The sequence below is a fragment of the Rhynchophorus ferrugineus genome, unplaced genomic scaffold (genome assembly GCF_030347505.1).
Source record: "Rhynchophorus ferrugineus isolate W39M unplaced genomic scaffold, kcgeb_rfMv2 rfM6, whole genome shotgun sequence".
In the NCBI taxonomy this organism is placed as follows: Eukaryota; Metazoa; Arthropoda; class Insecta; order Coleoptera; family Curculionidae; genus Rhynchophorus; species Rhynchophorus ferrugineus.
Window position 1 is genome coordinate 28,657,148 of NW_027472585.1, and position 15,603 is coordinate 28,672,750.

General features: G+C 32.4%; 1 protein-coding gene across 1 annotated transcript; it reads right to left on the bottom strand.

Annotated features, from left to right (window-relative positions):
• Window positions 1-245: 245 nt before the first annotated feature.
• Window positions 246-2,990, bottom strand: LOC143198255 (uncharacterized). The gene is made up of 2 exons (XM_076407384.1): window positions 2,466-2,990; window positions 246-2,363 (listed from the first exon to the last, which is right to left on the bottom strand). The coding sequence occupies exons 1-2, from the start codon at window positions 2,878-2,880 to the stop codon at window positions 421-423; spliced, it is 2,358 nt and encodes a 785-aa protein (XP_076263499.1). The 5' UTR covers window positions 2,881-2,990; the 3' UTR covers window positions 246-420.
• Between the last annotated feature and the right edge of the window lie 12,613 nt (window positions 2,991-15,603).

Sequence of the window (15,603 nt, forward strand, 5' to 3'; positions counted from 1 at the left end):
ATTGCTACGTAGATCTTTTAAGGTTCTGTCTAAAGCCTCCAAAGATTTTTTATGTGCCATCGTGCATTCATCCCAAACAATCAATTTACATTGCTGCAAAACCTTTGCCATTGCAGAGTTCTTCGAAACGTTGCAGGTTGGAGTTTCATTGCTTTGCATATTTAATGGCAATTTTAGTGCTGAATGGGCTGTTCGACCACCTTCAAGCAAAGTTGCTGCGATTCCCGACGAAGCGAGTGCAAGTGCAATTTTATTTTGTGAGCGAATTGTTGCTAATATTAATGAAATAAAAAAAGTTTTTCCTGTACCACCAGGTGCATCTAAGAAATAAATCCCTCCAGTTTCATCATTTGTTACTTTCATAAGAGTTTCAAATACATACTTCTGTTGTTCATTTAACAGTGGAAGATTTGTTTGAATTTATTCTTTCAAAGCGTTGAGATCATACAGTCTTTCTCGATGCAACTCTTGGTTAAAAGCGTCATGCATTGGACGATTGGGCGCGGTCAGGCCTAATTGAATTAATAGTTTGTTTGACATTATCAAGCACATGTCCTCAATTGAAATCAATGCTTCATTGTAAATTTCTTCACTGATTTGTATATTTGGATTTCCCATTCTATTCCGTATTTGATACAAAATATCATCACACATATAATCTTTGTACTTCATCCACAAATCAATTGGGTTTGATGGGAAGCATGTAGATATGATTATAGAAAACAATGTTCGTATTTGATGAGTGTGTGATGATATTACAGCATCATTGAGAGTTTGATCCCAATGAGCGTCATTTTCAAGCAATTGCAAACGTTGACAGGCTTCTCTGTAGGATCCACACAATTCACCATCAACAGTTCGTAACTGTTGGAATGATGTTGGGCCACGTACATTGACTAATAGCAGTCGTAAATAAAAACATTCATCATTGCTTGGATGTACTGAATAAATCCGGCCAATCGCATCGGTGGAATATACATCTGTATATCCTGGAACTGGTTTTCCTTGTTTCCGTCGTATAAATCTCCTTGAGGATTGATTCCAGGTATAATATTTTGGCATTTCAGAATATAGCAATATTTGTGCGAAATCATCGTTTTGGCATGTCTCAAAAAAACTGGTTAATGTAGTAGATGGTGGCTGAGCAGCTCTTTGTACTGCGTTCTGTGCTGTAAAATACACTCTTTGTCCATTTTCTAAATGCACAGCTAAGTGAACAACAGAAGGGTGTCTCTCATGAATAGGAAAAGAAAATATTCGCCAAACTGCTTCATTACTACTGACATAGCGGCCCATTTGGTATTGGGTAACTTCATCATTATAATTCTCTGCACCAATTTCAATCACAGCCATATCACTCCCTTTGCTTACATATTTGCAAATGTATTTAATCGATTTCACTGAATGGCAAGATTCAACGTTGATGTGTGCTTTGAATGTCTTTGATAAAATGGGTGAATATGGAACAATCCAACGATTATCTATTTCAATATCTTGTTGATTTAATTTGACAATTGTTGATTTTCCATTGTCTGCTGTCGATCTGCGACGATACAATGGATAACCGTCATTACCAGTAATTGTTTCCGATATTAATGTCCGTGGATATCGTTTTGAACATTTACCATCCATCATACACGGTGAATTTTGATTAAGAGTTCCACAGGGACCATGTATCATGTTTTTGATAACTACCTCATGCAATCCAGGATCTACTTGTACATTAGGGATTTCAGCTGATATCACTGCATCAACTTCATTTGGCCTTATCTTTTCAACCAACCAAATCAAAATGTGTGCATGTGGCAATCCTCGTTTCTGCCACTCCACAGAATACATCCAGCAGCGTGTCTCACCAAACACATTATGTTTTACGATGAAATTCATTAAAGATTTCAACTTTTGTCTAAAGACTCTGGCTGTAATATCATGACGATCAATGGATGATTTCCCAGGTAATAACTCCTGCTTAATTTCTATCCATTGCGGATTGCATGTAAATGTGATGAACAAATCTGCTGTACCATAATGACGAACATACGACATGGCATCTTGAGCATATTCGTGCATATGCCGAGGGCTTCCGATGTATGTTGCTGGAAGAATAGTCATCCGACCGACATTCTGTGCATTTCCATAAGTATTAATCGCATCTCGAAGGTGAATATACTCTTCAGATCGGAGTTTGGTTTGATTCAACCTGATGAATGTTAATCTCTCCGTTTCAATTTTAACATACATGTCATCAACATATTTGTGATATAATCGCCGACATTTCAATATGCGATTATCTGCATTTTCCCGAATCATTAGGCGGTATGAATAATAGTTCATTGAACTGACTTTTTTGTTGGTTTCAGAACCTGTAAACAGATTTTGTTTTAATAACATTCAAATATAAAATTAAAATACATAATATAGTGACTGAGATATTATCGCCATAGCTAAACTAATATTTTAGTTACCTGTAATGGGATTTATCATTTTTATTGATAAATCGTAGCCATCTTCACCTTGCCAAAATATAATGGGATATTGCAGTGCATCATATGAGCGGTGTGTTTCCTTTATAGGTTGTAATTGAAAATTCCGACGATGTAAAACAATATCACGGGATTCCAAGTTTTCTCCAACTACAACGATAGCAACTTCATCAATAGTTGGTGCATTAAAACGTCTTGTATGTTGACCTGCAGGTGTTTTATCAGCTCTGATTACAATTTTGTGATTATCGGATGGCATCAGATCCAGGGCAGTTTTAAACAATATAATCAATTGATTGTGTTGATGAAATAAAGTTTGTAATTGTTCTACAATAGACCTTTTTACTAAATTGTTATGTGCACAACGCAGATCAATTTCTTGTGGTGAATTGCCCATAAAATAAATTTGCAGGAATTTGTTGTCGCTATCTGACACTGGTAACAGTGAACCTGCTCTGTGATATATTTGCCCTTGTATCTGTAAATAAAAAAAATATTATGGTGTGGTATAAATTAATGGATTGTCAATGATCAAACTTAAATAATATTTGATCTTAAAAAGTATATATTTAGTTTTAACTAATATCTATCAAATATAAAATATAATAAAAGTGTCACTGAAACTGAATCACCATATAATATGATGACTAAGTGATATATTTCGTAATGATTAAGAAATTGAAGATTAGTAACACATCTTAACTTTGGTGACAGAAAATTTTGTTCGCTAAAATAATTATGAGTAACTGCTATAATACATACCTTGAAAGTTGGCATAAAATTTTCCCGAACTGCATTTGTTGCCCCAAATGAAGTCATTTGAAAGCAATTGTTATATTGTTGAATATGTGTCAAAAAGTGTATAGAATCTGTTCCTATTCCTGAAACCAATGAGTACAATGGTTCTGGTGGTGGATCCAATTGTATCAATTTCACTTTACCATTTGCGCAACACAATCCATTGGCTTCGTTTTTGTATTTTAATGCCTTACAGTGTGAGCAAACCAAAGTTCATAGAACCAATAACAACACATTGGTAGTTACTGTAGTCAATTGACACATCGTAACTGAAAGCAGCTGGATTCAAACTTGCGCGATTATTAGTTGAATGTCGCGCTCGCGCTTCACGCGAATCAAATATAAATTATTTTTTCACTAATCACGAACTAAACAAACACTAACTAACTAAACACTCTGCACAAAACACGATATACGAATTTGTTTCGTGTATCACTTGACAATTCATCTGTCATCTGTCAAAAGTCATCTGTAACAGACAACTTTTTTTTTTTAAATTTGATATGACTTGAACTCAAATCCTTTTAATCCGTACGAATTGTTTTATTTATTTAAAATTTTTTATTTGTTTAAAATTTAATTCAAATTTTAAATAAATAAAACAATTCGTACGGCTTAAAAGGATTTGAGTTCAAGTCATATCAAATTTAAAAAAAAAAGTTGTCTGTTACAGATGACTTTTGACAGATGACAGATGAATTGTCAACTGATACACGAAACAAATTCAAACAAAAAGGGCTATTTTTAGGGTTTTTCCAGCAATAATTCTAATTTTTCTCGCCGTAAAAACCATCCCTGAACTTCAACGAACATTTTAAAAAAAGATTTGGCCAAATTGGTCCAGGCGTTGTTGAGTTATGCGCTTAGGAACATATTTTGCGATTCATTTTTATATATAAGATATTTATTGTTGTGAATATATTTGTCTTTTTACTATTTGTTGAAGAATTCTCTGAATATTTCACGTTCGTATTAGATGCATAAAAATATAACAAGTTTTGGTAAGATAAGTAAGTTTCTTACGGATCATTTTTCATATTCAGATTCAAATAGATTTTATAAACAAAACAACACTAATTTATGTATCAGTATCTAAGTGATCAGTTGGTAGTATATAAAATAATACTGTAAATAGACTAATTGCTTTAAGTAGGTATTAAGCTAAATTATATGTATATGGTAGAATATAAAATACGTGTAGTATAGAGGTTGAATAAGGTTTATGTTTATTTTTATTCAGTTATTATAACGATTATTATGTACATATTTTATTTTAAAACGTTTCTTTAAATCTTTGCTAAAATTTTAAGCCTGATTATTTTTTACTTTTAGTTTTCAAAACACATTTTGTTTTGTTGTGAAAAATGTGTAAAATATTTAGTTATAAAAATATTAAAAAAATTTTTTTATAACTGTTTTCCACCATTCTGGAAGCATGGTGATACAGCGTCCAAAGAAAGATGCGTTTTGTTAGCGACCCATTTTCATAGATCCGTTTTCGCACTAAGACTTTATGCCAGTCAACTCATGCTGAATAGATGAAATCCATTTTGATTTTCCCGATGCATATAAATGTCTCGGAACAACTGACTCATCAAATGACAAACTGTCCGAAGGTTCCTTGAGTTTTTGTCCAATAAGCGTTGTAATACTTTGTTTTGGAACGTTTTTAGTTCTCCAGGCCGTTGTGTACTATTGACATTAAAATTGTTATTTTCAAATCTTTGAAACTAAAACTGACCATAGATATATGATGAAGTAGTATCACGGAAAGTTTCTAAAGCGTTTGATGAGCAACGGTAGTAAATTTCTTCAAATAAAACAACGAAAGTAACGAATGTCGAAATCACAATTCTAACCATCCCATAATTGGTGTTTATATATACCGAAACACTCACTAACACTGACTGGTTGGTTAGGTTGTTATTGATTTTAGTGAAAATGATAAAAAAAACGTACAAACATTGACATGTGATGAAATTATTATTAAACCTTAACGAGCAATATTTTCCGATCCGAAATCTTAAAGTTAATGTGTTTTACCGAGTTTAACCCACTGGCATTTCCTCAATTTTGTTCGCTCTTGGTTACATCACACAACACGCACTGTGCTCTACTTTTAACTACATTAGCTCAAAAGGTTCGGTCCTTTTAAGTCTTCTGCACTATTCGACTTTGGTCTAGCAGCTGGATAGATTCAGCGTTCGCGTGGTTATTAAGCCATTCTTCATGTTTCTTTGCAACATTTATTATCTCTTCTGCCACCATCTCCAATCCCAGATCTCTATATAGGTCGCTGATTCTTACATACCAACGGGCATTGAAAATACCCCTTAGTACCTTGTTCTGGAATTGTTTTATTACTTCTATATTGCCGTATGTCCACACAGGCTTCAATACCTATTTGTATGCCATCAACTTATTTCGAATTAATAGTTTAGATTTTGTCGCACAGATAATTTTAGTTAGATAGTGCGTCTACCTAATAGCCCATATAATTTTCTGTATTTTAGATTCAGCTGTTCTTCATTTCGTCTTAATGTGTACTTTCCATCATAACTTGTGTTTGCGTATGGAATAATACGATAGTTAATAACTATTAGCATTTGAACAGCGTGTTTATTGGTAAAATTTACATACACTGATTTACTTTCATTAAGTCTAATGCCCCAGCTTTTCGTCTATACATAAACTTGACTTATTGCCTTTTGGAGTTTTTCATTAGCTCCTTGTTCCGTTTTGCCAACTGCCAGTACACATGAGCCATTCGCAAATGTGGCTAGTGCAGTTTTTTCTGTTACTGGTATATCATAGGTGTATAGGAGATGCAGCAGTGGACCCAGAATACTGTCTTGTTGTACACCAGCCTTTATTGATCTTAATTCTAAGTATTGATCTTCGCATATAATGCGAAACATACTTTCATTTACATAAGATTTTAACAAGAATTGTATCGCTCGGGCAGAAGTTGTTTAAGCTTATGTTACCGATGCCAGACCTTATCGAAGGCCTGAGCTATATCCAGGAATACTGCTGAACATATCTTCTTTTCTTCCAATGTTTTTTCCATTTGATCAATAAGTCTGTGCACCTGCTCTACTGTTGCGGGTTTTTCTCTAAAACCAAACTGATGCAGGAGAATTATGCATTTTTCTTCAATAATAGCTTTAAGTCTTTTCAGAAGTACTTTTTCAAAAGTTAAGCCTGGTGAAAAGGTGAAAAAATAAATGAGTTTAAATGTGCAAATTTAATCAAATACTTTTTAGGTCAATCTTACTTAAAAAGATGCTTGTGTTGGTGAATTATTGGTACATATTATCAACTTAAGAAAAAATTCGCATGTCCGACAATGAACGGTTCATCCATTAGTTCAATGTAACTGCTTACGGAGCGCAAACGAAATTAAATGGTAATAAAACTCGCTGATCACCGTTAAATTGAAAATTACCCGCATTTAAATGCAGCCCACCGGCGAGAAAGATCAACAACCAACGAGCAAACCAAAGAAAAAAAAACACAAAACCACGCGAACCGAACGAATCGACGTATCGACTCGGCCTTTGACATTTAGCGAAATTCTGACAGATCATCGCGCGCCCCTCAATTGGCTCATTGTCCGTCCATAATTCGGAGCAATATTTAATTCTAATCGCGATACTTTCATATTGTTAAAATTTATAGGCCACGTCCTTACATCGACACGGATACGTTTTGTCTCCTTCGCCAGCGTTTGCTGCTCGACTTTGATCTCTTTATTTCCGAATGACGGATGACGATGGTGGCGTCATTTGTGATTTTGTTCCGAAAAAATCGTGATTTACATTTTTTTTTCTTCTCTCCGTCGAATTGCAATGCGTCGGAATCTGTGATGGCGAGATTTGGTACGCGTTTGCGCAAGACGCTTTAATAACGATTTTTTTTCGGGCGATTTCTTCATTGCGACGTGTAATTTTCTCATTACGAATTACGTTAGAAAGCAGCACGTACGTTAATAATAATAATTTATTCTTCTTTTGTGCTTCCAAGGACATCTCTGGTGCGATCGTCTGTGCTGGTAACTTTTTGCGGCAATATGAAAACCGTAATCATAGTAATTCGAACATCGATTGGGTGATATGGCCATTAGGTGTGTCTCTGTTGATTGATCTTGTTAGATCCACATCTTAATAGAGCATGGTTTGATTATTTCGTTAATTAACGGCAAAATATCTTCATTAGATTGAAATAATAAAAGTTTAACTGATAATTTCGATCATTTTTGACGAGTACACAAAGACATATTTTTAATTTAGTTATGCACCAAGAAGGACGAATAAGTAAAGGTGGAGATCTAAAATGAACTGTTACTAACTTTCAAAATAACTGCATAATTCTTACTGGGAGGGTATATCGCTTTATGGCTGATTAAGGCTGCTGTTAATAATGTTAAAACCAGTTAATAAAAATTCGTGGTTCATAAAATTATTGACCGAAAATAGTAATAATCGGAAGGATTAATGTCCGGTATGAACATAGATGCCAAACCATTTTTTTCGGGAGGTATCTATATTGCGACGTGTAATTTTCTTATTACGAATTACGTTAGAAAGCAGCATGTAAGTTAATAATAATAATTTATTCTTCTTTTGTGCTTCCAAAGATATCTCTGGTGCGATCGTCTGTGCTGGTAACTTTTTGCGGCAATATGAAAACCGTAATCCTAGTAATTCGAACATCGATTAGGTGATATGGCCATTAGGTGTGTCTCTGTTGATTGATCTTGTTAGATCCACGTCTTAATAAAGCATGGTTTGATTATTTCGTTAATTAACGGCAAAATATCTTCATTAGATTGAAATAACAAAAGTTTGACTGATAATGTCGATCATTTTTGACGAGTACACAAAGACAAATTTTTAATTTAGTTATGCACCAAGAAGGACGAATAAGTAAAGGTGGAGATCTAAAATGAACTGTTACTAACTTTCAAAATAACTGCATAATTCTTACTGGGAGGGTATATCGCTTTATATCTGATTAAGGCTGCGGTTAATAATGTTAAAGCCAGTTAATAAAAATGCGTGGTTCATAAAATTATTGATCGAAAATAGTAATAATCGGAAGGATTAATGTCCGGTATGAACATAGATGCCAAACCATTTTTTTCGGGAGGTATCTATATTGCGACGTGTAATTTTCTTATTATGAATTACGTTAGAAAGCAGCACGTACGTTAATAATAATAATTTATTCTTCTTTTGTGCTTCCAAGGACATCTCTGGTGCGATCGTCTGTGCTGGTAACTTTTTGCGGCAATATGAAAACCGTAATCCTAGTAATTCGAACATCGATTAGGTGATATGGCCATTAGGTGTGTCTCTGTTGATTGATCTTGTTAGATCCATGTCTTAATAAAGCTTGGTTTGATTATTTCGTTAATTAACGGCAAAATATCTTCATTAAATTGAAATAATAAAAGTTTGACTGATAATTTCGATCATTTTTGACGAGTACCCAAAGACATATTTTTAATTTAGTTATGCACCAAGAAGGACGAATAAGTAAAGGTGGAGATCTAAAATGAACTGTTACTAACTTTCAAAATAACTGCATAATTCTTATTGGGAGGGTATATCGCTTTAAGGCTGATTAAGGCTGCGGTTAATAATGTTAAAACCAGTTAATAAAAATTGGTGGTTCATAAAATTATTGATCGAAAATAGTAATAATCGGAAGGATTAATGTCCGGTATAAACATAGATGCCAAACCATTTTTTCGGGAGGTTTCTATATTGCGACGTGTAATTTTCTTATTACGAATTACGTTAGAAAGCAGCATGTAAGTTAATAATAATAATTTATTCTTCTTTTGTGCTTCCAAAGATATCTCTGGTGCGATCGTCTGTGCTGGTAACTTTTTGCGGCAATATGAAAACCGTAATCCTAGTAATTCGAACATCGATTAGGTGATATGGCCATTAGGTGTGTCTCTGTTGATTGATCTTGTTAGATCCATGTCTTAATAAAGCATGGTTTGATTATTTCGTTAATTAACGGCAAAATATCTTCATTAGATTGAAATAATAAAAGTTTGACTGATAATTTCGATCATTTTTGACGAGTACACAAAGGCATATTTTTAATTTAGTTATGCACCAAGAAGGACGAATAAGTAAAGGTGGAGATCTAAAATGAACTGTTACTAGCATTTGAATATCTTCATAATTCTTACTGGGAGGGTATATCGCTTTATATCTGATTAAGGCTGCGGTTAATAATGTTAAAGCCAGTTAATAAAAATGCGTGGTTCATAAAATTATTGATCGAAAATAGTAATAATCGGAAGGATTAATGTCCGGTATAAACATAGATGCCAAACCATTTTTTTCGGGAGGTTTCTATATTGCGACGTGTAATTTTCTTATTACGAATTACGTTAGAAAGCAGCATGTAAGTTAATAATAATAATTTATTCTTCTCTTGTGCTTCCAAAGACATCTCTGGTGCTATCGTCTGTGCCGGTAACTTTTTGCGGTAATATGAAAACCTTAATCATAGTAATTTGAACATTGATTGGGTGATATGGCCATTAGGTGTGTCTCTGTTGATTGATCTTGTTAGATCCACATCTTAATAGAGCATGGTTTGATTATTTCGTTAATTAACGGCAAAATATCTTCATTAGATTGAAATAATAAAAGTTTGACTGATAATTTCGATCATTTTTGACAAGTACACAAAAAGATATTTTTAATTTAGTTATGCACCAAGAAGGACGAATAAGTAAAGGTGGAGATCTAAAATGAACTGTTACTAGCTTTTAAAATATCAGTATAATTTTCTTACTGTGAGGGTATATCGCTTTACGGCTGGTTAAGACTGCGGTTAATAAAGTTAAGACCAGTAAATAAAAATTTGTGGTTCATAAAATTATCAATTGAAAATCGTAATAATCAGAACAATTAATGCCCGGTAGAAACATATGTTAGATGCCAAAATATTTTTTTTTCAGTCGATTTCTTCATTGCGACGTGTAATTTTCTCATAACGAATTACGTTAGACATTTTTGGGGAAAAATGAAAACCGTAATTATAGTAAATTAATCATTGATTGGGTGATATGGCCATTAGATATGTCTTTGTTGAATGATCTTGTTAGATCCGTATCTCAATAAAGCAAATATTTCGTTAATTAACCGCAAAATATCTTCAATAAAGTGAAATAATAAAAGTTTGACTGATAATTGCGATTATTCTTGCGAATATTTTTAGTTTATCTATGCACCAAGAAGGACGAACAAGTAAAGGTGGAGATTTAAAATGTACTGTTACTAGTATTTAAAATATCCGTATGATCTTCCTACTGGAGGGGGGGGGGGGATATATCATTTTGCAACTAGTTCAGGCTACTGTTAATACTATTTGATTGAAAAAATATATTGTTCGAAAAAAGTAATAATTAAAAGGATTAATATTTGGTAAACACATAAGTCCACGGCTTTCTATCCAGTTGTTTATCTTGAAAATGGTCATGGATTTTGCAATAATCTTTCTTTTTCTTTTAATACGCATATGCACACATATACACAGTATACATATTACGACTAGTTCGTAATTTTTGCTTAATATTATTCTAACATTTCAGGGCCAATCTTAGCGTTTGATGAACGCTATTCCCACTGCTGTACTCCGCCTGAGTCTAAAACATTTGACCGATTTCAGACAAAATAATACTAAACTCATGTCATCACGATGTTAAATATGTTGCCTATTGCATTTTGTAAATTTATTTTAAAATCAGACCGTATCTGTTTTTCTCATTTTATTATAGTTAAAAAGATATACAATTCTGTTTGATGCATCTGAACCAGTAAACGAGTCAGTCTATAAAATAAGTCTGGTTGTGATATCTCTTCCTAATTATTTCAAACATTATTGATAATAATTAGAGTTTATAAACCGGAAAACCTTGGTTAATTGCTTTGCTTGTTTTGATAAAATTCACATAGTTGCTTAATATTTACGATTACACCGTTTGAAAACGCCTAAGCCAACAAATATTCAGAGTCAGAGACAGAATGGGCCTCCGATCAGTTACTTCGAACAGGAACAAGATAATGGGGGCTTCTTGTCAGCAAAATACGTTAGAGAGGTAAGTGTTGATACAATTAAATATTAAGCTGCTGGTGCCTCCATTGGAAATAATTTTTAACATTTAGCAGCTACATTGTATGTATGGGCACTCTGACCAAAATATTTCAAAAAGTGAAGAACAATATAATGTTAGGTTTATTAAATTTTTTTTCCATCCGCATGCAAAACAAGTGACAAATGAAGATTACCTTGAATAATTGATTCCTTCTTACCTTGTTAAAATAGCTTTTTTCGATATTGTGTTGTCGTTATAATTGTTATCATATTATAATTACTTTATATGAATCTATTAATCTAGAATATGATTACACCAAACTCAGAAATATGCAGCTCTTTGAGTGTAAACTATTTCAAATTGTCACTTGGTAAATATAAATTAAATGTTTATGCTCTATGTAATTTACATTTTTAAAAAACAAACCAGAAAGAAAATAGACTGTAGATCAGATGGAAGAAAAATATGCTAAAAGAGTACACCTTCCTCACTATCATTGCATTTAATCCTATTAAATTGATATGGGGGTTGTAAATATCTATTAAAATGTATATCCTGGCCGAGAGTATTATATAATGAACTATTTGCTCTTATAGGATAAATTATTGTACATAACACTATTCATTTAATTGCAATCCCTTAAGCACACAGAAGAATAATTTGACAAATGGAGGCCAAATTCGCCATGCCAAACTTTGCTGATGTGGGCTTATAGCCTAATGAGGATAATTAAGAAGCAGAGTGATGAGAACGGAAACAACAATATAACATATATGTTACGCATATAATTAATAGAGGATAGTTATAGAAAAGCATATTATAAGTGTAGTATTTGTGCGCGTAAATATTTGTGTAATTGTTCAGAATATATATGAGCATTTTGCTGGAATGCATGAGAAGAGAATAGATAATACGAAATTTAGGAGACACTAATTCTTTTACAAGTGATATGGCAAATACATTAGGGGGAATGATGTGAGCAGAACGTTAAGTTAACGTTAGAGTGAACAGAAGAAGGTAAGAAGAAATATACTCCTAGTAATTGTTCCTCACATTGGACCATTCTCACAGCACATATCCATGTAAATGTGATATCACATATCCACGGAAACAGTTAATTCATGAATTACTAACTTCTTTGAAAGCTCGTTGAGAGTTCATTGTTATTTAAAACTTTTTTGGTCAAACTATAAAAATGGTGGTTTCCACCAAATGTATAGGCAGGAAAAGAAAATCCATAATAGAAATACTATGAAGCAGCATCACCATAAATTTTTAAATGTGTCCGATGATAATTGATAATCTAGGTAACCAAGGAAAAAGTACATACACGCTTTATAAACTTTTATTTTATATCCCAGTTGCTTTCCTGTTTATAATAACCGTGTAAATACCGAATGAAGAAACATGTGTTACACTTTAAAGGACAAACGCAATTATATTAAGATCAGTATCAGCGTTCTTTATTGGCAAAGCTTTTTTGATAGGAAATGTGATTAGAAATAATTGTTATTAATATGTCGCCCTTTAAAAGGTGACGTTAATTGTTATTGCTAGTATTGTTAGCTAACACTAAGTGCATTTAATAAGTCCTTTTATAAAATAGAGAAAAAACATTTAATATCGCTATATATTAAATAGAAAACCACCTCACCTTCCAATCATTAAAAATATTCCATTTAATTCAACATAATTTCTTAAACATAGGTCTGTCATATTAAATACAATTTTCAGTAGCTAATCGACGTGGCAAAATAATAACAATATTAGGTTTATATAACTAGAATTTCAACTGTCTATTTCATGATTTGTTAACTTTATAATTCTTATCTGAATAAGGGAGTATTTTTCGGAATAATTTTTTACTATTAAAATTTAACTGAAACTTGTACGTATGTATTTTATTATTGTGATTGTTCTTACATATTTTATACTATCTAGTAAGTATGGGATGGATACTGTACTAATATGTTAATACTAGCATTGGGAACTATCGACTGAAAACGATTATCGACTGTTTAGTAATTGACTACTTTTTAATATCGACTGTTTCAGTCGCTATTTTTGGTTTGACTGATTTTATTACTTTTTACCAGTGACTGTTTCAGTTGATTATTTTCAGTCGCTATTTTCGATCCGATTGATTTTGTTACTATTTGCTGTTGTCTGTTTCAGTCGTGTACATTTAGTTACTATTTTTGGTTCTATTAGTTCCATTCGACTGATTTTGAATGTACTGGCTCTGTCGTCATAGCCGCAACATGACAAAAATGTACCCAATTTATGCTTACATAGATTTATATATAATATATGCAGTTTTATGATTTTTTGGTAGTTTGCTTGTAAGTAACAATATATTGTATAATAATATAGCAGCATTTTGGAACGACGTTTTTCAAGATTGATAATGTAATAGGGTAAAAAGGTTAAAATTGTGAATGATAAATAATAAAATACTTTTAACTGTTTTTATGGCAATAATAGGTAATATTTCGATTACTCTTCCAATTTTTGTTAAAAAATATTGCCGTTCAATAATAATTAAGGCATTTGCTTTATATAAAAAAAAATAGTTATTGCGGGATCATTTTTAATTATGTCATAGATTAGTTTTTTTTCTATGATTAGGTATTTGTTTAATTTTTATTTAGTATTTATGGTTATTGTACATGTTTGTTTTTGTTTAGTACTTTGATTTTGTTTAAGTTCTGTTATATTGTCTATATTTATTATAGTATACTGTTTAAAAGTAGCACTGGCATATTAAAATACGATAAAATTTTGTGGGGTATTATTCCATTCCATAGAAAAATTCCATTCATTTTTACAAATCCACAGAACATTCAAATATAAAAGTATTCCTTTCCTTTTCTTTTTTAAAGTTAGTACGTCAGGGAATATGTACATCTCCATCTCGCTTATATTACCGTTGAAAAATATAAGCATATCCCGTCCTTTTCGCTCTCCCAATTTATACAGGAAAGGATTCGTACATTTTCGTCTGACATCACGAAATGAAAAAAAAAACCGTTGAACCGTGCATTTGACTGAACATAGTAATTACTATTTTCAGTAGCATAGTAATTACTATTTTCAGTCACTAGTTATTTGACTATCGACTGTTTCGACCGTTTTCAATCGATAGTTTCCAACGCTAGTTAATGCAAAATATAAAATATGTGTCATTCTCTATGATGTCTTAATTTAACCGGTAAAGTCTAACTATTTACGTATTACTTTGATTTCTAGTTCCGGATCTTGACTAGACATAGAAATAAACACTGTCTTATTTTGGAATCACTACAATATATTAAAAGTTTTAGGGATTTACCGATTTTTAACTAAATGACAATTTAGGGTTCAACATAACAACACAAGTATACACCGCTTTGGCACTGAGCCACCAAAAGCTCTTTGTAAGATAAATTTGGGGATTGAATCCAATTCAGCAGTCCGTTTACTAAATTTTCGTTCTAATTCTAGTTTTCGTAGTATTTAATAAATTCATTAGTTTACTATTAAGTATAAATCTAAAATTAACAGAAGTTTCACTTAGTCTTTTAATCTGCTTGGGATCTGTTTCTGACACTTCACTAGTAACCGATCATCATGCATTCTTTCCATAATTCTTAATACCGATTTTCGATTTTTGTTATGTCTTGATGTGTAGCTGCTTTTCTTGTTCGTAGCTTGAGTCGTTCAAGTTTGCGGGAAAATATCAGGATGTTAATACAGAAATGTAATTTGAAATATATCTAGAGAGATACTCGAGCCTCAATATTGTCGCAATTCTGCAAAAAATGGTCATTACTGGCTCTGTTCCTGTGATTTATACTTACCGAGAAGGTTATGAATAACATTTTGAAACATTACCCATGCTGATGTTTCATTAGGTGTTAAATATTTTGTTTAAGAAATAATTTAGTTAAGTACACAAAAGCCGGTCCTTCGCAATTAAGAGTTTTGACAAAGTGAGTCTGTAGGTAGCACTGGTTTCAATACTGATGGTACGTCCTCATATCTATGCCGCTATTAAATACATATTATTACTATTTATATATAAGTATAATATAAATACTAATATTTGTCTTCTACTAATATATGTTTGTATTGGTATACGATATTCATCGAGCAAAAGTACCATTAATCCACACGATATTACTGTTCTCTTCACTTCACAAACTTGGTACTGAT